The 24,539-nt window shown below is 40.9% G+C and overlaps 1 protein-coding gene across 3 annotated transcripts; it reads right to left on the reverse strand.

Annotated features, from left to right (window-relative positions):
• Positions 1–166: 166 nt before the first annotated feature.
• Positions 167–23,632, reverse strand: LOC133482194 (tumor necrosis factor receptor superfamily member 19-like). Of its 3 annotated transcripts, none has more exons than XM_061782029.1 (10): positions 23,466–23,632; positions 21,190–21,283; positions 20,719–20,820; positions 14,125–14,303; positions 13,857–13,942; positions 7,870–8,034; positions 7,187–7,315; positions 3,059–3,149; positions 1,523–1,691; positions 167–666 (listed from the first exon to the last, which is right to left on the reverse strand). In XM_061782029.1, exons 2-10 carry the CDS (start codon positions 21,253–21,255, stop codon positions 583–585), a joined length of 1,071 nt encoding a protein of 356 aa, XP_061638013.1. In that variant the 5' UTR covers positions 21,256–21,283; positions 23,466–23,632; the 3' UTR covers positions 167–582. The 3 variants fall into 3 exon arrangements, with proteins under 3 accessions (XP_061638013.1, XP_061638014.1, XP_061638015.1); XM_061782030.1 differs by having other exon boundaries at positions 1,528–1,691; positions 23,466–23,626; XM_061782031.1 differs by lacking the exon at positions 20,719–20,820 and having other exon boundaries at positions 23,466–23,629.
• Positions 23,633–24,539: the final 907 nt, after the last annotated feature.

The raw sequence follows: 24,539 nt of genomic DNA on the forward strand, positions 1-24,539 counted from the left end.
TTGAGATGAACCTGTAACTACAGTTACAGTGTCAATTAAAAATGACATTGTTATAAAGAGAGCTATTGGACTGGCTTAGAATGTGAAAGTGTACCTAATGCTGTGTTAAGTGAGGCTAAAATAATGAAAATGTTTCTGCTCAAGAGGATAAGCGGTACGGCACAAGAAGAAGAAGAAGTGTTTTATTTACAAAGATATAAAACAAGTACAGGGACCATCGACATACAAATGCAGCATGTGAGATCAGTCATGGCGATGTTACAAAAATATGCAACTATTTACTATTGTACATTTATCTACAATTCACTTGAACAAGCCTCTTGTGTGTTCTTAAGATTGCCTTCAATGTGCATTAATTTGCCTCTCCACACGTCACGACTTTATACGCAAACGTCAGATGCGATGTGTGGTCAAGTCAATCGTCGTCCGTGTTTGAACTTCATTCACTTTCATCTGCTGGACATGTGGCCACTTCACATCGTGGCTTTTCTTTGTACTTTGTTTGACCTCGGTGGTCAGCTGCGACTTGCGACCACACTGGAGAGTGCGTTAAATGGGAGCGAGGGGGAGGGAGTGGTGAGTTCAGGCGAGTCGTGTGAAAGGAGATCCGGACGCTTCTGTTGTTGGTGAGTCTAGGCTGCTGGAAGCAAAGCAATGTGTGTCATCCTGGAAGACGAAGATCAACACACACGCTGATTAGTAACATAGCTGAGCTCTGCCACACACCGGACCACTTTCAAGTCAGCTCTTCTTTCTCGTACCAGCTGTTCTTCATGGGCGCGTGCACACACACACTGTCACTTCAGCCTTCTACCAACAGAACACTTTTTGGAGGGGCATCTTTTCAAGAAATACAGAGTTCATCATCATTTACATCTTTGGTGCCCCCGCTATGTTGTTTGATTTTTTTTAAGCAATTGCTTTGTTAAAATGTTTTTTCAGTTTTCAGGCAAGTCTGAATTTACACTTGTGTGCCTTCAGTGTGATACCACGTTTTGCCACAACATGCTGGACAGCACTAAGGTCTACTGGAAGATTCAGAGGATTTGCTGAATCGATATTGAATCGCAGGGGGAAGAATTGCATGTGTTGATGAATCTATTTTTACCCACCCCGATAACATTGATGCTAATTCCGTTAGCATGTCTATGGCATTTCACATTATATGTTAGCATTGAGTTACCAGACAAAATTACATGGTTTGGATGAACATTTTAGTGTTTCCATTTTTCGTTATGTTTTGTTTTGTCAGCATGTGGAATGGGTAAAACTAAATTATATTCACCTATTGCATGTGGTTCTGGAACGTAGACCACACCATAAACAGTGGTTTACTGTATTCAATTTTGTGTGGGGGCATCTTTAGCATGTTGCGCTCACGTACTTTTCCTGTCACTCAAGTCATTTAGCAGTTTGCTCTGAGGCAAGTCATTTCACACGTCAGCGAAGACATCCAAAACACTCCAAATGCAATAATAAATAAATCGTCCCAGAGAGCGGGATGCTTCAGATAAAATATCACCTCACCCTCCCTGGTCGACACCAGCTGCTCGCTTGGCTTTCTCTCGGGGGAATTCTCCCTCGGGCTGCGTCCGCCCTCGTCGTCTTCTAGATTCCGTAAACCCTCCGAGATGGCCTCTGTTGGCGCGGTCTCAGCATGCCCTGCCAGTCCTTCGTCCTGCTCCGGGTTTCTGGTGAGTGTGGAACAAACCGACTGAAATTATCAACGTGAATCTGCCGGGTTGCTGCACCCCACTGTGCTTTCGCTCTGCAGCTCGGTTCTTTACTTCAGAACTTCCAAATAATGACAAGCTGAAGTGTAACATAAGTGAGGTCAGAGGAGCTGACATGAGACCACCTCCATCTTCATAGCAACTTAAATTTTAGTGATGTACTGTACATACAATGCAGTCAGGAATGTATCTGTACTGTAACTAGTCTGGCAAGCTTTGTGCATATTTAGCCCTGAAATAGGAAAAGAAACCGTATATGGTGATTTGAGTCAAAACCGACACCACTTGCCAATTGGTGAATAATTCCCAGCCAATTGGTGAAGGCAAATATCAGTACTGTATATTGAGATTAACTATAATGAAAGAAAATTATACTGCTCTTCCGTTATTATTCTTGTAAAATATAATAAGGGCTGGACATTTGACAGAATTTCCTTGATCGACTGGGAAAATGGACTCGATTGTCGCAGCTTTTAAAAGTCATTCACTGCCATTCACGGCTACAGTATGTCAAATATGCATGTTAACTGGGAGGGCTGGCAATGAATGAGTATAAATTTCTATTGAATTAAAACCATTGTCAGTCAAAGTAATTAAACCCAAGTGTTGGCAAACCTTTGTGCGTAAGGGCCACGTGATTTTTAAAACTTTTATCTTACTTTCAAAAATGGTCAGTGGGGCAGATTAAAGAGCGAAACAGGGCGTATGTGGCCCATAGGCCATATTCTGCCAACCCAACCCAACATGATTTTTAATAGAATGGGAGAAGTGCTGTCTGAATGTTCTGAACCCCTGTTTCCATGCCAGTGTTCGTACGACTTCTTGATAGAGGAAAGTAGTGATTCAATCAACATTGCAACAAAGGAACAATCAATTCCACATAATTAACAGAGCTCTTAGTGATAAATTTATCATTGAGATCGTCCCTCAGTAATGATGATCAAAAGATGAAAAAATAATGTACACTATACCTTAAAGTGTACATTTCCAAGTACTTCACTGAGATCTCTGTAAAGAGTAAAGTGGCACACTTCAGTTAAGCTTGTTGTCTACCGCTGTAAAGGGTATGTTGTACTGTAATAACTCTTGTAGGATGGAGCAAGACAGTTGATTGAATGACACTGGTGTGAGTTCTTGCTTCTTTTTAGGAAGACAAAAATCACAATAGGATTCCAAAGCTCTTTGTTTAATTCACTTCTGAGTCACACAGTTAAACACACAGTGGCCAGATCGGGTTTGCCACGTACAGACCGAACTCAAGTGTGCTGCTCGGTGCCTCAACTGGCTTCATGAGTCCTAGTAACTTTTGTTTGTTACCTCCTCACCTGTCGTTGAGGCTGGTGTGAGAGCAAAAGTGTGCGTTGTCCAGACTGCAGCTCTCCTCGCAGCAAAGTGACGGGATCAGGTGGACCTGACCTAAGCACACACATACAACCAGACCACCATAAAGCATGAGCTCATGTAAAACGTATTCAGGTCTGAAATACTGGCTGAATGGTCGCATGATGTACTCTCCCCAAAAAAACCTGACATAAAAATGCTCAGTCTTGAATAACCCTGACAGCACATTAGTGGTATTAATGCGCAAATATCTTTTAATGGAAAATCAGATAATTGATATTTCCTAAGTTCTAAAGAACTACATAATATAAATTGGTTAATTATAGCCACTAAAAGTCTTAATGAGCAAGAATTTATTGATCTATATATGATACTGTCACACATATATTAATATTAGTGCCATAATTAATCCATCCATTTTCTAAAACACTTCTCATAAGGGTCGCAGGTGAGCTGGAAAATATACCAGCTGACTTTGGACGAGAGGCGAGGTAAGCAAGCAAATGTATTTATATAGCGCATTTCATATACAAGGTAACTCAATGTGCTTTACATGATTAATAGCATTTAAAAACAAAGAAAAAAAAGAGCTTATAAACATTTAAAACAAAGAGAAAAAAGACAATTAAAACAGCGTACAGTGCAAGAAAAACTTAAGTGGAAAAAAGCATGGGGAAAAAAAGAAGAGTTTTTAACCTGGACTTAAAAACATGCACACTTTGGCTGACGTCACTTCTGTTGGCAACTTGTTAAATTTGTGTGCAGCATAATAGCTACATGCTGCTTCACCATGTTTGCGTTGGACTCTGCGCTCCACTATTTGACCTGAGTCTGTCGATCTCAGAGCCCTACTGGGTTTATATTCCATTAGCATTAGGACCTAAACCGTTTAGTGATTTGTAGACCAGAAGCAGAACTTCTAATCTATTCTAAAGCTGACTGGAAGCCAGTGTAAAGACTTTAGAATTGGAGTAATATACTCTGACCTCTTTGTTCTGGTCAGAACCCGAGCTGCAGCATTCTGAATGAGCTGCAGCAGTTTAATGCTCTTTTTAGGGAGTCCAGTCAGAAGACCATTACAATGGTCAAGTCTACTTGAGATAAAAGCATGGATGAGCTTCTCCTGGTCTGCTTGACACATGCGTTCACTCTGGTTATGTTTTTCAGATGGTAGAAGGCAGTTTTAGTAATTGATTTGATATGACTGTTGAAAGTCAGGTCGGAATCTATCAGAACACTAAGGTTTCGGACTTGGTCTTTGTTTTTTAAAGCGAGTGACTCCGGGTATTTACTAACAGCAATCCTCTTTTCTTTATTGCCAAAAACAATTATCTCAGTTTTGTTGTGATTTAATTGGAAGAAAATTTTGGCTCATCCAGTTATTTATCTGTTTTAGACAGTGACACAACATCAATTGAACTGTAGTCATCTGGAGACACTGCTAGATATAACTGTGTGTCATCTGCATAGCTATGATAGTCAAAATTAAAGCTCTGTAGAATTTCACCCAAGGGTAGCATATACAGGCTGAACAGGAGGGGTCCAAGAACTGACCCTTGAGGGACTCCATAGGTCATTGGCATTCGATGAGATTGAACACATCCAATGGTTACAAAATAACTCCTTTCCTCCAGGTAGGACCTGAACCATTTAAGGACTGTTCCATTTATTCCTACCCACGTTTCCAACCTGTTCAGCAGTATATTATGATCTACCGTATCAAAAGCCGCACTGAGATCCAACAAGACCAGAATTGACAACTTTTCAGAGTCAGCAATCAACCTTATATCATTTAGCACTTTGATAAGAGCAGATTCTGTACAGTGATGAGTTCGGAAACCTGATTGAAATTTGTCAAAAAGTCCATTTAAGTTCAAGAAATTGCCGAGTTGATTAAAAATAACTTTCTCAGCAATCCTGGCTATGAAAGTGAGATTTAAGATAGTCTATAGCTTGCTAACATGGAAGCGTCCAGCATTCTATTTTTTAGCAGAGGCTTAATGGCAGCTACTTTAAGAGTTTTCGGAAACTCGCCTGACTGAAGTGAGCAATTGATTATTTGCTGCAAATCAGCTAGCACAGACTTCGCAATAGCTTTGAAAAAGTCAGATGGTACTGAGTCAAGAGAGCTCGTTGATGGTTTCAGCTGTATCAAATTCTGACATGGTAATAGAGTTTTTCCTGGGTGGCTTCAGATGTAGTATAATTTTATCATTTTGCTGATTTGTGCTAACATTTAACCTAATGGATTGTATGTTTTCACTAAAATAACAAGCAAATTCATTGCATTGATCTGCTGTTAGGAGTTCTGGAGCTATCTGATTCGGGGTGGGTGGGTGATTGTGAGCTTGTCAACCACGGCAACAACCCTTAACATGTTGAGAGAGGTCAAATGTGTATTGTTGAAGTTCTTAGTGATGATTTCAGAAAAGTGTTGCTGTCTAGCCCTGACTAACTCTTGGTTAAAATTACAAAGACTTTGTCAGTAGAGGTCATAGTCCATTTGGAGTTTAGTTTTCCTCCACTCACGTTCTGCTTTCCTACACTTTGATTTAGAGGTCTTTACCATCATTATGCTCCTCCACGGTGTTCTAGGTTGCCTCAAGATTGTCTTAGTTTTAATAGGAGCGACAGCATTCATGACATTTGAGATTTTACAGGTGAAATTATCCAAAAGTTCATCAACTGTCTCAGCATTCACAGTTTGTGGCGCAGCAATAGTCTCCATAAACTTAGTGGGGGTACTCTCATTTATGTACCTTTTCTTAATAGACATAGACGTTGTCTGAACTTTTCGAAGAATATTTAATTCAAAGAATACACAAAAAATGTCAGAAATAGCCATATCCTTAATGTCAATGGATAGAATTTAAACATCCTTAGAGATGACCAGGTCTAAGATGTGACCTTGAGTGTGGGTTGGACCCTTAACATGTTGAGAGAGGTCAAATGTGTATAGTATAGCAGAGAGTTCTTTAGATTTTCTTTCCGTGTTATTGTCAACATGAATGTTAAAGTCTCCCGTTATGACAAAATAGTTGTAGTCAGTACAAATAATTGACAGCAGTTCTGAAATGAAGTCCATAGATTTTCTATTGTATCTTGGAGGCCTGTAAATTATGAAAACAATAACCTTTGGGTCACCTTTAGCTAAAAAACAGAGATGTTCAAAAGAGCTAAACTCACCCAGTATAATTTCTTTACACTGAAATAATGACTTCAAAATAACAGCAATACCAGCGGCTTTTTTCCCCTGTTCGACAGTTGTTCATAAAATTAAAATTAGCTGGTGTTGCCTTGTTTAAAATGGTATTACAGCTACTTTCTGTTAACCACGTTTCATTTAGTAACAAAAAGTCCAGATCATAGGTTGTAATGATGTCATTAATCAACATCGATTTATTACCCAGTGACCTGATATTGAAAAGAGCTAGTCTCGCAGAGATAACTGGAGACAATGGTTTTGATTCACATTTTATACAGGTATACCCTGGACTGGTCGTAGACAAACAACCATTCACACTCACGCTTACAGTATGAACGATTTAGTCTTCAATGAACCAAACATGCATGTTTTTGGGATGTTGGAGGAAGCCGGATTACCTGGAGAAAAGCAATGCAAGCACGGGGAGAAAATGCAAACTCCACACAGGAAGGCCAGAGCTGACATTCAAACCTCAGAATTGTGAGGCAGACATGCAAACCACTTGTTGAATGTACTGTATTCTGGGCTCAATATTGTATCACAATAATCTGACAAATATTTGACGATAATGTTTCTGTGGCATTTTTAAGAATTTTAAATAGTCGATTTAAAGTTCAAGTGTCATTTATGAGGATAATAATAAGGCCTTTATTTTGGAAAGTAATTGAATGACTTCACTGTCCAACGATCCACCATCATTTTGTGATAATTGATGACTGACACTGTAGGTATCATGAAATGATGTGTTTAATGTGATTGCAGTTATGTTGAACTGCATTGCAACACTAAGATTAATTAAGGAAGAATTTGTAACAGAGCTCTTGTATTGGATTTTCAAATACTGCGCAGGTGTACCTATTGAAGTGGCCGGCGATACAGATGCACGTGTGTTTACAATCCAGCCTACCACATGTGTGTCCGGGGCCAAGGTGACACTGGCAGCAGGCTCCCTGGGGAAAGTCTTGGAGCCAGCGCGGGTCCAGGCAGGACAGCTCGGCCCCGCCGTACTGACAGTCCTCGGACTTCAGAGACGCCGCTGGTTAAACAAGTTGCAGGAATGACAATATTATGGCGCAGACAACATACAACTTAGAAAAGAACTGTTATAGCTACAAAGGGAGGCAAACTGAGACTGCGGTCTTTCTCCGCCATATTGCAGTTCATCGTTTGCGTCGCCGCTACATGGTGGATCTTTAGCTATGCCGTATGCTCTGTTTTTGTGAGTTGCTGCTACATGTGTTATAGTAGTAATTTACAATGACTGTAACATTGACGCTAATTTCCACTTACCCATCTATGGCATTTCATATTACAGTGGGTAGGACGAAAAATCTGCGGATAATTGATGCCCACCACGATTGCATTTTGAAACCCCCAAAGTTATTGAATAAGCGAAGATAAAGTGCCAAAAAGTGTTTTCAGGGATTTAGCGTTTTAGCATTACGCTAGAAGACAAAATTATAAGGTTTGGTTGGGTATTTTGGTGTTTAAATATGCAATGTTTAAAGCGCCTTTGCGTAACTTTTTTGTTGAAAAAGTCATTTTCACCCAAGCCAGAGTGTAGTTCCTCAAAGCGACGTTGCTACTCACCACTGGGCTTTTTCTCCAGCAGCTGCCTCTTGCAGTAGATGACACACAGGACCAGCAGGGCCAGCAGCACTGTAGCCAGAGCACTGCAGATGACTGCAGCCAGGGCCATGTCGCGAGGACTGCTCACCACCGAGGGCAGAGGCACCAGGTTTACTCTCCCACTGCCTGTACACACACACAGTTTTCAGTCAGTGTGAATCACCTGTTCTCACATCCAATGTTACAATAGCAGGAAGGAACACCGGTTGGCATGCACGGTTTACTCAAGCTGTCCTTATAGCTCAACTAAAACACGAAACAACTTTTTAGGCATCAATAAACAGTGAGACATCTGTTGTGTGTTAGCACTATATTGCTATTGCTTCAATGGCAATGTAGATGTGATGTCACAGTTTGTTCTGCCTCAAGGACCCTCCAAACCAGTGTTTCTCAAATTAAGGTCCCCGGATTCCCGGGGGTCCGCATGCCTACTTGTACATATGGGAAGCGGCGTAACAGTCAAACAAACATAATACTATCAACCAATTACTCCTCCCTACGTTGGCTTTGGGCTAAGGGACGATGATATGATAATGATGTATCGTCACGGAAATCTGACATTCCTGCGTTGTCTTTTGTTTACTGCAGGAATAAGTCCTATTTTTTCGAGAATAATGGCGTCTTTTGCAGAATAAAGGCATAATGTGAGAAGAAAGTAGTATTTTGTTTTAAATTAACATGTTAAAATATTGATTTCTTCCCGTGTTAAACTTGGACTTTAATATCAAAATGTTAGGCAAGGCAAGTTTATTTGTATAGCACCTCTCGCCAATAAGGAAAAAGAAACAAAATATTTGAGAGTAAAAATATAAAGAGTGGTAAAAACAGCAAATACAACTCATGAGAGATGGAAACAAAAATTAGAAGTGCAAGTTCTCCCATGTAAGGGGTTTGAGAACCCTTGGTTTCGTCGATTTACAATTTTATAGCTCAACTAAGACATGAAACTTGTATTTTAGAGTCCCTGACACTCCAGTCTCATTGCATCCACAGACAGCTTCAGAAATCATTAAGACAAGTCTGTGTGTGCTAGCAGTATATCGCGATTGTTTCAGTGCAGTGGAGAGGTCACATTTGCACTGGCGCGAGGACCCTCCATGCACACTTTCCCTTGATGGCCTCAGGAAAGCAGCTTGCATGTTCCAACAAATAAAGAACACACAGTTCTCATCTTCTTTTAAGACTGCATAACACAACGATCGGCAGATGAACCGGCACTGATGTTTGGTAGGAATTGCCTTTTACTACGAATGATGTTGCTTTCATTCATCATGAACGTTTTAATGCTCCATTTGTCTACTGTTGAAGTTGTAAATTAAATTTCTATTCTAGATTTCTATTAATCAATGAGATCATCTGTCACTTTTAGCAGTTCATAGGTTCACTTTGTGCTATTCGGTTTGAATACAGCAATGTAGTATACAGCATATGTACTTGATCACAAGTTCTGCAAATTGAAACTATAATATAGAAAATAAAGCCCAGGCTCATGTGGAGCTTAAGAATTGAACTGGATGTTGAAGTATTTTTGCTACAGCCATGTTACAACTTCTATAGCTCACCTACAAATACTTGTCAAGTGCTTTATAAGTGCAATCCAACATTACACCGTCATGCTGCATGCACCACATAACGACGTAAGCTTTTTTGTTTGAAGAGTTAGCAGCTCACCTGAATGTGACATGCGCCTATGGCTCTAAATACTTGTCTCTGATCTTTATCAGTATGATAATTGAATTTTCTCTGTGAGCGGGTGGTTCCGAAAAAGGTTCTTACATGAAGTTACATGAGACAGACTGATCGGGTAGGTAAAAAAAAAATAAAAATCAGAGAGGCTTCAGACGGAATAGAATGCCTGTGGAAATCTTCAATGAGCGCAGTGTTTGCTTTAGAGGCACATTAATCATAAAAAAGAGCTTGCACAAGCCAATGACTCTTTGTTATGCAATGTAAATAGTACTTCTTCCTTTGGCAGTTTGGTTATTCAGCCACATAGGGGATAAGGGTATCTTAACATTCCTCCTGAAAAGGTTAAAAACGAGATTCAGATCTCGATGAGACAGCGAACAAGTTAAACAAGACCTATTGCTTGTTATTCATCAATATTGTTACCTTTCTGCAACTACACTACAGTATTATCGACAGGACTAAAATTGTGGATGAATGTGTAATAAAGGAAAGCTCAGCTAACCTGTTCACACAAGAGCATAATAAAAGAAAGACAGACTAAGCTGATCATGACAAAGTGTCATCCTATTATTATATTTATGGATCCTTGATCTTTATTTGGCAAGTGTGTTTGATGTGGCAATTGTCCAGGTTCAATCCAATCCATCCGAGAGGAACATCATCTGCTCTCAGAACACAAAAGGAAGTTTGTTATCAGACACCAAGCATCTGCAGCAAATAAACACTGGTCCATTGAAGACAGCTCACCTGCTGATTGTATTGCCACATAAACCAGCCTTGTAAACCTCAGTCTTTCTCATGGACTCCCCGCCTCCAGTCTGGAGCTTTGATTTGTGCCTTTGCAAACACTTTAAAGAGAAGCGAGCGGGTTTGACCCTGAACTCTAAAAGGTGATCGCACATCGCTCACTTTACGAGGGCGCATTCCTCACACTAACTCATTCTGACTTGGTTAACATGGTCGTAAAGTCAAGTCTGGAATGTTAGAAAGATTTTAGCAGTTTAGAAATATGTAAATATTGACAACAAGCTTACGCTTACCGACCACAACTTAGTTCAGAATAGTCAGATTTATCAATCACCTCAAAAGTAATATTAAAAATGCAACTAATTGACTGTTAATTTGTCCTGCAGTCATGCAGAACTATGCATTATTATTACTAAAAATAAATGGTAAACATTTTGATACAGCTCGTGTGGAGCTCATGAGATTGTGCAGCGGTACCTAGTATTGTGATGAGGGCATATGTTCATGAGCATGTTATCCAATTTTTGGAAGTATAGTGGAACCTCGATAAAACGGACCCCGATATAACGGATATCGGATAAAACGGGCCGTCGGGACTCAACAATGTGTCCAAAAATAGTTTCCATTTGTCACTTAAAATGAAATTGACAAAGTCTGTTAGTTCCAGAATTGGCTGCTGTTGTTTACTGGCGCCGAGGCGCAATGGAGGCAGAGAATGGGATTGACGTATTTACGGGTCCTAAATATTACAAAAATAAAAATAAATAAATCCAATTGGCGGCCATGTTGAATGTGGGGCATTGATGTCGCGGCCATGTCATGATGGTTATATCTATTGTGCTCTAGACCGCAGCGAGAGAGAGAGAGAGAGAAAGAGAGAGAGAGAGAGAGAGAGAGAGAGAGAGCGGCTCATGAAAGCAATTCGCCTATGATGAGTACTGTACGTCAACAATGTTCCCATGACCAAGGATACCGACCGGTGTGGTAAGTTTGGATAAAATGTGAAACTTTCAAACATTTTCAAGCTTTTTTAAAATATTTACTTACAATAACTTTGTACAGTACTGGGTGTTTTAGGCCATGAAAAAAAAGTACAAAACAATTTGTACTGCACAGTAATATGGCCTCGTTCTATTGAGGTTCCACTGTAATATATGTAACTTCAATTGATAAACAGTGGATACGCTATGCGGTCAGTTAAAATAAATGCAGTCAACATGTTCTTAAAAAAAGCGTACCTTACGAGGATGTTTTCTTTTATGAGTTGCTTTGATCACATTTTTTTTATATATTTTAGTAATGGATTGGATGTGTGATGGAACAATTTGTAACATCCAATTTATAAAAAAAAAAAAAAAAAAAGGCTAAAAATATCTTTGTGTTGTTATAGCTTGTTGCATGAACTGATGAAGCCTGTTCGGATGAGAGGCGAAACGTCTTCTAAGACAAACAGAACAGTCCAGTTGTGATCGATTCAATGCTCTGAGAATGAAATGACCTGGATAAATGAGAATATTCACAGGCAGGTGTTATAGCTTGTGCGGCACCACTAAATAATGATGGACCACTAACATGTTAATGACTTTGGTAAATGATGGCTCTGTTTTGAAGCGTTTAAAGTGGCAGTAAGGAACGCTTCCTTGCCTTCCCAGCATGTGTGTGTGTGTGTGTGTGTGTGTGAGTGTGCGCGCACATGTGTGCATGCGATTTAAGGAAGGTTTTAAGTAAGTCAACATGATTGAGTTTGTTGATCGTGTTTGATGATGGACTATCAAGGTTATGGACCTGAGCTAGAGGTTAGTTTGCGCAAACAGAAGCTGCAGCCCTCCTGATTTCTTTTGTTTTATTGTATTTCATTAAATAGCTGGGCCATCCCCTTTAAAATATATTAGCTGTTAGATGCCATATTTATGACTACAACAGAAGCTATAACTTCCATTGCACAGTTGCATAAATCCAACAACAATCCAAGCAGGTCTGACAAGAACGATGTGTATCTCGACAGGCATTTATCTATCTGTCTGCATGCTTGTGTGTGTTTGTATGGTTTGCTCTGCTCTAACGTGACAGTAAAAAGTTCAGCAGATGAAACCCATTAGACACTTAAGAGTCCATAAAACAAAACTTTTTTGGACTAAAAAAAGGTCACTGGGGGAAAGGGAGGAGAAAGAAAGGAGGGCTGCTTTACGATTTACAGTCCACGCCAGAGGCTTGACAGCCTCCCCTGCACAGCTGCAATGCTGCCGCGGGCCAGTGAGACCTATTAGAATAATCTAGCCTTTCAGTTTTCACCACTTTCTCGAGATAACACTGGATGGAGACATGAAACATTTGGAAAAGCTCCTCTGAGAATCCCTGTAGGAGCTAACTGCCAGCTATGTTCTCACACAATGACTGTTTTGTTTCGCAGGCCTCCCCCAGTATCACAATTGGACGCTGCATAGCTGGACCATCAGGCCCACAGAGGGGGGACAAGCCAACATCAATACTGTCCACAACAACACAGAAAAAAATAAGTTTGATAACATTTTCCCTACTGGTGTCTTGAAAACAGAAAGAATACATTTTGGGAGTGTTGTGCGATATCCCAGAGCTGTCTGCATTTATTTAACACATAGGTGCTAAACCTGGCCAGGACTTTGAAGCAAAGGCTTGCCAAAACCCTCCTCGGAAACAGCTGCCATCTTCTCTACAAACAGGAAGTCACACTCAATTACTAAAGGTTTGAGTTCACTTGCCTCTTTGTTTTATGTGGAAACCTGAAATCATTAACTAGCCCTAACGGCTGGAGGAGAGAAGATAATTGAATCTGAGGCCGAGTGGAAAGTTAGCCTTGCTTGACCCCTTGCCTCCTTTTTGTGTGGCCGATATGCACAAATGAACAGACTCTTGGGAGTACCAACATAAATGAGCACAGGAATTACAGTCAAGGCAAATTCCTCTGAAGTCATACTACTGTATTTTGAGTTCAACCAAACATTTAAGAAATAACGTGATATATATATATAACCTTAAAGTGAGAATCAGAAGGATGAACTGAAGTGAACTGATGAATGACTAAAATGACATTAAGTCAGCATCATTAATAACATAAGAGGTGTAACAGGATGAGTAACTTGTTTATTTCAAGTTTTAAATTTATTTATACAATTGCATGACAGTTACGATAAGGAATGTCAAAAAGCATTCAGCCAATTTGTGCATCATAAACGGGGGATTACTTTTAATTTCATTTATTTTGGCCTTACTATCCAGCAGTTAACCTATTTTTACGTTTGTATGACAAACTTCAATGAAAACACTGCCTCTACAGTTAAAGATTTTCTAATGACCCTGGAACGAATGCATTTAATTGCATTGAATAATTGCTTTGAAATTAGAACAAAAATGGAGGCTGACCAGTTTCCAGTCAGCACGTATGTTTGACTTTGGATGTTGCACTGTATCCATGAGAACATGACACAATATCCCGGTGATGACAAGCAAAGTGTGGGGCAAGGTAATGTGCTTACATTGAGGCTCATACTGAGGCGGAGGGTCTCCACAGGGTATACACTCCATGTCTTGGAAGCCACTTAGTTTTGTCTTCCTGTAATACCTGCAGAGAACACAATCAAAATCTTTATCAAAATGTGGTTAAATGTCAGGTGTCAGAATCTTTATGATTTCTGATCACATCCAAAAAATTTTCAAGATTTGTGTCTGAGAAAAATTTTCTTCTTTTCGTGTTATGATGCAATTTTACGCAGCAGTGTGACAATGGTATGTTTGTGCTCTCACCCAGGCAGGCACTCTCCACACACAGCATTGCTGGTAGTAGAACAGTTGCTCTTCTGGAAGCGGTTGATGAGTCCACAGTCCAGACAAGGCTTACACTTCTGGAGAATGCGGTCTTCCTTGAAGCGACTGGTCCTGCAGGGTACACACCGGGCATCTTCTCCATAACCAAAGCCACATTCCTAGAGGGATTAAAGGAAGAAACACACCAGGTAAGTGGTGGGGTTAGTGTAACTGGTGAGAAGAAGGCTTGAATGTGGACTACCAGGCATGTGGAATTAAAGAATGATCTTGGCTCGTGGGCTCAGAAGAGAACCGTGGACTGCCTCTTTGGCTAGTCCATTTTACACCACCAATAATCTCCCTGACTCTCTCAAACTGAATGAGCAGCCTTCCACTGGAAGACCCAGACAGGCTATACATTTGAATAATAAAGGCTGTGAGGAACTCCCGCTGTTGTATTATTGCACCTTTATTACTTTGTGTGACTCGCCCGTCAGGCACACACGCACTGGGTGTCCTGTTGATTGAGAGGCCAGCCAGCAAAGGAAACACTTCAAGAAGGGCACAAGGATTATGGAGATGTATATAGAGAAAATTATAGTGTATGCACATTTATGTGTGCGACAACTTACAGTGCACCTCAAATGCACAGCTTCCCTCTCCTGTGAGATTGATCTGATTATGCTCAAGCATCTTTTGAGACGTGTTCACTTGAACACAGCCAGATGCTGAGATATGTTGTGGACAAAGCAGGGAGGAGATAAGTGGTTGAGCTGCAGCGTAGCACAATGGCAAGGATAGTATCTTTAACTCCAGACACATATTTTGTTTTTAACTACAGACACATATTTTGTTTTTGTCAACTTTGTAGAATTCAGCTGCAACAGTCAATGGTAAGGTAAACAAAATAAGACAGCAGGTCTTACTCCAACAACATAGTATTTCTCTGAATGCCAAGAGATACTGTCAGGAAGCAAAAAAAAAATGAACGGATGAATATAATTCTGCTTAATACATTAAGATTCCCAAGTACAGTGTAAATATGCCTTCTAGTCGGGGAAATTCAAGTGTGCAAAGCAACACACAGCACAATGCAGATTTAAAAAAAAAAAAAAAACAGTAAAGAAAATATAAATAAATAAAAGTTATATAGGCCTTCAAGAATTTTAAAACAAAATTATATAAAATAAAGCGGCATGTTATATGTATATATATATATATATATATATAAATTAAATATTTAACAAGCATTGAGTCTCTATATACAAGTCTATTGGTTGAGGTTGGTGTTGAGGGGGTGTCGTGACTAGCTGTGGCCCACATTGCTGTTTCCAAGTCTGATGGCAAGCGGGCACAAAGGAGAACCTGAAGCGCTCACTTCTGCTTCTGGGTAGAATGATGCGCTAGCTAGCCCAATAACAATATCAATAATTGCTCACTGGTACCAAACAGGCGTCACAATTTCTTGGCAATTTACATGTGAACCGATGTGATGGGACAGCTAACTGATTGGGGCTTGAGTGATATCATACATTGACAGCTGCCCTCCTTTTGTCCAGTGTTGTAATGTCGAGCTTTGACAACACACAGGGAAGGAGGCGCTCATATATCATTAAAGTGAAGGTCAGCTTCAAACAGCTCTTCCCTTCTCTCCTCGCCCGTGTCCCATTTCACTGCCCGGGCATGCAGTCGTGCCGGAATGTGGGCACAAGAGTGTGGTATGGCAGTTGGGGAAGTAGGCTGGCGAGAAATGAAAAGAGATTTTCGAGGCAAAGATGTGACACACTGATGGCACCGCAGAGGAGGAGGAATTCAGTCCTCTGAAGGCAAACGCATGCAAGCCTGATACTAAACCCTTGGGTCGAGCCTGGCCTGAGGTGCACCAGCTTAGGATGGACTATTGCAGCTGTTGTTATGAGCGTTCCATTTAAGGCCCCGCTGTCCATCAGAGGAAAGAGCGAGACGGAAGTAAGGGTGAGAAAAAGAGGGTGACTGATGAGTGATTACAGACAGAAAAGGCAAAATAAGGATGACGTGTCTGGGTACAGCTGCAAGAAAAAGTGTCTCGGTACAGGCAGGGGATACAAAGATCTGCCACAGCACTGATCTAGGGTAAGAAGGTCTTCATTAGTGGGTTTCACTTCCACATGAAGTTTCAAGACTTGGCAGTGGCACAAGCTCTGGCTATGGGGCACAGAACGGCAGTACGGGGGCTTATGTCACATACAGTTGATACAAACAGTCCCCGGTGCACAAAAACAAAGAGAAAATGGAGCCAACTTCTGCTTCTCTGATCCCGGCAGAGCTGAACATCACAAGGAGTGATCAGTGTCCTCTTTATCACAGCTAACAAAGCCCAGCAAAAGCGACACCCTGTACTGCAACTAGCAGATATGACACTACACTCGATGATGCAAGTGGTCCAAAACAATGCGTGGTTAGAAAACATCCTACACTCTTTGGACAGGTATAAGAACTGAAGCTGGAACTGAGATGGCCTGGCTTTTAGTTTACATTCAAAAATGTTCGATGGAGTTGAGGTCAGGGTGCTCATGTTTTCCCATACCAAACTCATCCAAGCATTCCTTTAAGGGCCTTGCTTGGCGCACCAGGGCATCGGCAGCTGGAACAGAAAATGGTCCCCAGCAGGGTTTTGGGCTAATATAATTGTGCCGATACTAGCACGGCTTTGCCTTACCATGACGTCCAGGCCCGGATCTGTTTTGAGCCTCGAATCACAATTGTACATTCGAAGTGCCCCCAGTTAAAGCATTGATTGTATTGTCACTCATGGTACCAACGCATCAACCCCAAGAAGCTAAATTACACTTGTCGTCAGTTAGTGTGCAGATCTGTGCATGGCTTGGTTACCCACACATTTTCGGGCAACAGGCAACTCACAAAATAAAATACTTTTTCACTAATTTCATACGTAATGAGTGGGCAGGCAATCCAGAGACCAAACTCTTTGTATACAAGCAATGACGCACACCATAATACGTACTCTTTCAAATTCAGGGGTCTATTCCAACTCTGATCGATTAATTGATTCACAAAGAGATGTGTCTCAATACGGTTAACCACATGGGGTTCTTGTTTGGTCAAGGTCGCCAATATTAACAGCAGTACAGAGGAGGGAGAACGGACTGAAGCATGTTCACACAGAGATATTTCTGAGATTAGCTAGGGATCACAAGGGGGAGATCAGTCATCTGATCCGGTAATGAAGCAATTGTGAACATAATGTTAGTTACAGCTGAACCATTTCTCCCCGAGATTATTAAAGCTTTTATATGGCCATTTACAGTTGTGATGCTTCTGTTGCTAAATAATTGGATCTTTCACCGAAAAGTCCTTTGTCCTGCCAGTGTTATGAAAGGATAGTGAGGATAAGCGGTATGGAAAATGGAGGGATGGATGAAATGGTAGAAGCTTGCTACATACTACAACATTTGACACATTAAAGTAATGTGTCTGCCTATCTGGAAACTGGCCGTTTTCCAGCCTGCAGTAGAAGGAAATTCATTTCCCTCTCCTTCACGCTTGACAAATCTAAAAAAAAAGAAGAAACAATTCCTTAAACAACATGAACAAGGGAATGAAATATGGTTGAGACAAAAAGCTTGTAATGGATGTTGCCTCTCTGTGGGTGGTTCTTTTTGCTGCAGTTAGTGTGAAGGGGCGAATTGATGTTTGCCAGCCTCAGCCCGGCTACCAGAGGCAAACATCCATTGCTAACTGGGGCACATTCCTTTGGGATCTCTATAGCAGCTGCACAGAGGGAATCCAAAAGTCTGCTTCCCTCCTAAACAGTCACGTCTGAATATGGACAGATTGTCTTGGTTACAGAGCTCAAACTAGAGGTTGTTCCTTGGGAAACATTCTCTGGGGGCTGGGCTGGGGTCTCTGCTGCGAGCTGCCATCCTGTCACCTTCACAGAAAGAATGAGGCAGCCAATTATTAACCAGGACCCCAGGGTGCTAGCAGCATTCACGGCCGTTGGAGCCGGCAGGGACACACAAAGGCTACTGAAGACTATCACAAAGCATAGTCCGTGCACACTGACATTAAAGTCAGCTGGGCTTAAACGCATATGTGCAACACATGTCAAGAGTTTATTTTCACCAGCTCTTAATGTTGAGGTGCAGCATACAGTATGTCGAAGGCAGTTTGCTGAGTGTAGTTCAGGTTATTTTGTTTTACGTTGTACATTCTGCTATAGTTTTTGTCTTATGATCCAGGTTCTTGATATGTGGGGCCCAATCAATACATGTATACTATATACAATTTACTGTGTATTGCAAGCCACATTATGTGTACAATATAATAAGAGCAAGAGATGTATCAAAATAGATAGATAGAAGATAATTATGACTTGTTTAGATTTTTATATTACTTAAACAATACATGCTATTGATAGACTGACTTGACTGCACATGCATATGAAGATTACAGTGTGTGCCTGGGAGGTGGGTCTCTTAACAATAACGCTCCTAAACAGAGCTGACTTTGCTTTATACATTACATTCTGTTATTAATAAAGGGTGGCACGGTGACTGACTGGTTAGTGTGTCTCCCTCACAGTTCTGAGGACCGGGGTTCAATCTCCGGCCCCGCCTATGTGGAGTTTGCATGTTCTCCCCGTGCCTGCGTGGGTTTTCTCCGGGCACTCCGGTTTCCTCCCACATCCCAAAAACATGCATAGTAGGTTAATTGGCAACTCTAAATTGCCCGTAGGTGTGAATGTGAGTGCAAATGGTTGTTTGTTTGTATGTGCCCTGCGATTGGCTGGCAACCAGTTCAGGATGTACCCCGCCTCCTGCCCGATGATAGCTGGGATAAGCTCCAGCACGCCCGCGACCCTAGTGAGGAGAAGCGGCTCAGAAAATGGATGGATGGATGGATATTAATAAATGATGTTGACTTATTTTTACTTGGACCATGGACCATATTATACTGCGCATTATTTCCCGCGTCCCGTGTGTATTTCCTGTTCAACAGTCTTCATCATATTCTTTTAGAAATCACTGGTATATTTCTGTAGTGACATCACTAAAAAAGCCAAAGAAAACAAATAGGACACTCAACACTGAGCTAAAATCTAAAGTGCAGTACAGTAAACCACCGCTACTTGCAGGGCAAAGACAAGCTCTGCCATGAACAGCGAAAAGGAAAACGAGAGTAATTGACTATGAGCTCAAAACACTGTAATATTGTTTCAAACTCATCTTATTACCCTTAAAAAGGGTTTACACATGAGTTGATTTCGGGAAAAAAGCACCAGTGCGCTTGTATTTTGCCTACGAAACCCATAAAAATACGACCGTAATTGTCAAGCAGTTAAGAGACCTCAGTCGTTAATGCAAACGTAGCAAATACTCTCTGCAACTTCTTCCGCTCAAAATCAAGGCTAAACCAAGCTCCTCCTCCTCGACATAAAAAGATCTTGAAAGCCAAGATGCATCACATCAACATACTTCCTTGACACCAATTACGACTTTCCTATAAGCCACCATCTTGTGGCATCTTAAGGTCTTTCAGAAAGACTGCCAAAAAATTTGAACAGGTTCGTTTTTAGGGGAGGAAAAACGTGAATATATGAATTTGGTGAATTTGTGGGTAGCAAACGGTGCACAGCTGGGGGTTCGCTGCACTTCTACTGCAACCACCAGAAGCATTGTTGATTCAGCTTCAACCAGATTGCAATCTAAAGAAGGAAAACTCCTCCTGCTGACACTATGATTCTGATGAACAAAACACTGGGTCTAAAAAGGATGTCTGAACATTTAGAGATTCTCCCTTGCCAATAAAAATCCATCCATCCATCCATTTTCTGTACCGCTTTATTCTCACTAGGGTCACGGGCGTTGCGGAGCCTATCCCACCTATCTTCAGGCGAGAGGCCGAAGATTCATTAACTGATTATTCATTTCCCCATCATCAAACTATCAAATCCCTCGTTTCTACTGTGTAGTCTTTTTTTTTCTTCTTCAATCATGACTGTTGGTAATAATTTACGCAGCTTTCCATCACTGTCGATACACTGGGACAAGTAGTGGAATAGATATCTGCAGCCAGAAAGGAAAGCCTCGACTCACCAACCTTAACTGACACTACAGAGGCCTGTTCATACAAAGCATTCAAATAAATACATGAACAGACTACAGTGGTGAAAAAAAATAAAATAAAAATCCATGACCAACTCCAAAAGCGGGAAGCTTAGCTAAGCTTCAAACAGTGGAGACAATGAGTTGGAGAGGGTGCCACAGGGAAAGGGGGAAACAATGGATGCCATTCAGCTGTAGAAGGTCAAAAGTATGGGTGTGACTGAATAAAGACAGGTCATGTTGGACTAAAGCTAATAACGGCTTGCCTGTTCGCTGCATGAATGAGAGGAAGTCATTAATAATGTTGTTTGCCTGGATAAGATGGACTTTTCGAAACATTCTTTGCACGAACTCAACAGTTTTCAACATGGCTACTAATTCGACCAACATTTATTTTGCAGTTTAGTGGAAGTTGTTTAAACACATCTTTTTTAGAGAGAAAACACACACACACACACACACACACACAGAGGATTTCTTTCCCAACCTTTGATAGCTCCTGTCCTGCATCGCATTGCTTGCAGGGTTTACAATTCCCAAACTGGTCCTTGTACTCCTGCTCTTTGCATTCCCTGCTCTCCTCTTCAGCCTTTGCAGGAATCAGAGAGAGAGATGGTTGGTGGAGGATGGTTAGGAAATTCCTGCATTTCACCACTTTTATCATTAGTGGACAAGGGATAAAATTGTGTATCATAATTTGAAGACTTTAAGGGTTCTTGCTGCTCTGAAAAACAAGTTTGGTATGAGAAGACTTCCAGGGTGCTACTTTATTGTTTTAGTGAACTAAATCAGCCAAGCAATGGACCCAATAGGGTAATGCAGCTGATGAAGTTATAATGAACTATTATGTCACCAAGTCATTCAAATCTATAACCACAATACAATACAATTTTACATCATGATACAAAAAAGCCTAGTGACCGCACATCTGCTCAAAATGAGAAAAACACTCACTTACCAGAGTTGAATATAAGAGCTGTACAGTAATTACAAGCGAGATGGAGTTTTGAATCATCCGGACCATTGTGCTGAGCTACTTCTGTAGCTAACAGCTGAAAAACAAAGTAAATACCATTGTTCAATTCTCATGGGTAGGAACACTTTTCCTTTTCCTTTCAGGAGCCATTTCAGTTTTTAGAAAGTCCTCTGAGGGCCATACATACTATATTTATGAAAAATACAATGCAACGATTGAACAAATGTTTATTTATATATATTATGAGTAGGGTTGGGCATCGTTTGAATTTGAGCAATTCCGGTTCCGATTCCGGTTCCTTAGTTCGATTCCGGTTCCAAACGATTCTCGATTCCGATTCTTTTAGGGGGCTGGGTCAAAAAAGTTTGCATGGTTTATATAAAGTGTGTCCAAATTATGAAAATCCCTTTTCTTAGCAGCCCGCAGCATAGACTAAAATGAACATTTGACTCGAGGTTCCCAAAGCAATGTGTGTGGAACTAACCCAATTGACTTAATATTCATTAATTAATGTTTCAGCTAAAAGTTAAATATAGCATTGTTAAAATAGTTATTTTAACTGTTTTAACTATTTGATTTTATTGTTTCACTCACCCAGTTGACTGAGAGTGGACTTCACTGACAGCATTGTTAAAATAGTTACTATTACTACTAGCTACTATATAGCTGCCCCTTTATTCTGTTTCATCATGTCAAATGGTTTATATGTGCAAGTTTTAACTTGAATTCTTGTTTTAAGCTTGTAGCCTTTTATTTTGAAGGGAACTCAGCATTTTGGCACGAAAAGTAACTTCATACGGCACCGGGTATTTTTTTCATTTTTTTATTAATGGATGGAACCAAATGCTATAAAATGTTGATGCCTTTCCTTACCCACTGATTAGGCACAAGGTTAGTGTTTGTGATACTGTGAGACATGAGATGTGAATTTTGTCCCAATTCATTGTGATGTAAAGTTGCTACGTTACGCTAGGTTTTTTTTCCCTGTCATCGGCTCTTACGTTGGTTTGAAGACTAAAATAAATGATAAAAACCATCAGTGCAAAAGTGCAAGCAACCGTTTACCTTGTTAGCTGTCTCAGTGGTGGCATAGACATATTTTATTGTTTCACTCACTCAATTGACTGAGAGTTGACTTGACTGAAGCTCGGCGCGGTGTAGGCTGAGGCTCGGAGCGCTACACATCGGGGGAAAACTCCTTTGCACAATATAATCTTATTCCAAGTGGTGCACTGAGGCGACTGTTCATTAATTCTAACAAAGTTAAGACACACTTTTGTTCGCCGCCGGTGCCCTTGAACACAAGCACGTCATCGTGCCCGTTCTTCTTCATTGATTTACGCCGCTTCTTCGTTGCTTTTCGCCACTTCTTTGCGGCCAGAGGACTATGCATCAAAGCCGGGAAGCGAAATTTTTAAATTGGAACGGTTCCGGGAGAACCGGAACGTTAGTCCCGGTTCCAATCGGTTTTCGATTCTCGATGCCCAACCCTAATTGTGAGTATTGGTATGTTAGTTCCAAAGCATTTATTTGTTTTAAAAATTGCATGGCGGACCGGGTTGAATGCTCTCATGGGCTATGTATGGCCCACTCGCCGTAGGTTCCCCACCCTTGCTTTAAATATGTGATGTACCCATATCTAATGTAATGCCTTGACATTGTTTTATTAAAGAAAAATCCGAAGATAGTTAATACATCTTATTTTTTGTTCATGTGTTAAAAAAAATGCCTTGTGAGATTTTATTACATTTATCTGAGCATGTAACGCTAAATTTAAGTCTGAGAATACAGAACAAATCTGAAAGACACTGTTGAAGAGGCTATAAGAAGCCCACCAATAAAGCGTGCATAGGCAAAGCAACATTAGGTCTCTTTAACTGCAGTCCTGGCATCTGAAAAATTCCATATTTTGCCCTCCAATTCCCATTACAGACATTAGTAGACTGATTGATAAGTAATGGACGGCTGCAACCTTAACAAGTCAAAAATAAAGTGTCACAAACACTCAGTAGCCCCTTAAATAGTTCAGACTTAACTTCAGCACAGAATCACTAGAATAGCATCACAAAGTACTTAAAAGTCAACTTTTTATTAATTGCTATGCTGCTGTTGTATCAAAAAAAAGGCTAGTTTAGTTTAGTGGGTTTTTTTTTGTTTTGTTTTTTTCCAGTTAGCGCTCGTGTGTTGACATGATTGCTTGCCGCCTCCACAAAATGTGATTAACGCGAGGCAAGAAAAGACTCATTTGAACGTCTTACCTGTTAGCTACGAGCTAGTGGGTCCAAATTAAAGTCTCACCCAGGCCGGGAAGAGGGGTCGTGTTCTGGTCTCGCTCGCCGGTCCACTCAGCACGTCGAGCGGGGCAAGACTGGAGAGCTCAGTCAGTCTCCCGTGCGCCACATGAAAGCAGCAGCGAGGACAAACTCAGCGCCCACATGAAAGGCGGAGCCGAGGGGGCGTCCTCGTCAGCGACACATTCTGATCTGAGATCAGCAACACCACCCAGCAGACACCTGAACAACAGCTTCAAGTCTGATCTGAGGCCAGCCTTACTACAAAGCGGCTCTGACAAGCAGACACATCAAAATGCCTGTGCCACCGAGACTTTTGGCAACATGATGAGTAATTATTGAGGGGTCATAGACATAATTCGGGATTACCGCCCACACGCAACACACACACTATATTCGCCCCCCCCAAAAAAATAAAAAAATACAATAAAAAATAGGCCTAGTGACGCCACTGGTGCTGCTGCATAGGAATACTGTTTAAACCCTGAGTTTGAAACATTCACATGTACATTGTCCCCTATAGCAAAGCAAAGCAAAACGCAATACCAAATTTCAGAGTCCTCTAAGGCTTGCTGAACTGAGGTCTTGAGATGTAGTTTTGTCTTTTAAGTAATGGGAGCATTGACGAAACGTCATTTTGATGTCATTGTGCGCATCGTGGGTTTTCTCGCACCCCACTCTCTTAAAAAATAAATAAATAAATAATGCATGTCAGGTTCATAAATAAATTGTCCATTAATTTGAATATGCAAATACATTTTTTTTTGCCTGGGATAGGCTCCAGCTCCATAATCCGTGAGGACAAATGCTGCAGAAAATGGTTTACTAGTGTAGACAAGTCTTCCACCACTGAAACCAGTAGATAGTTCCAGTGCGGCCCACACTTGCAAGGGGATTTTTAGAGGGTTATGTTGAATGTTCAATAAAAGCCAGGTGCACGGCCTCACTCTACCTGGCAACGGGCACCGCATAAATCCAACAACAAAGAACAGTGACTGTGTTCCAGTCCTTCATTATTTGCATGTTCCGGATTTATGTTGT

The sequence above is a fragment of the Phyllopteryx taeniolatus genome, chromosome 8, assembly GCF_024500385.1.
Source record: "Phyllopteryx taeniolatus isolate TA_2022b chromosome 8, UOR_Ptae_1.2, whole genome shotgun sequence".
In the NCBI taxonomy this organism is placed as follows: Eukaryota; Metazoa; Chordata; class Actinopteri; order Syngnathiformes; family Syngnathidae; genus Phyllopteryx; species Phyllopteryx taeniolatus.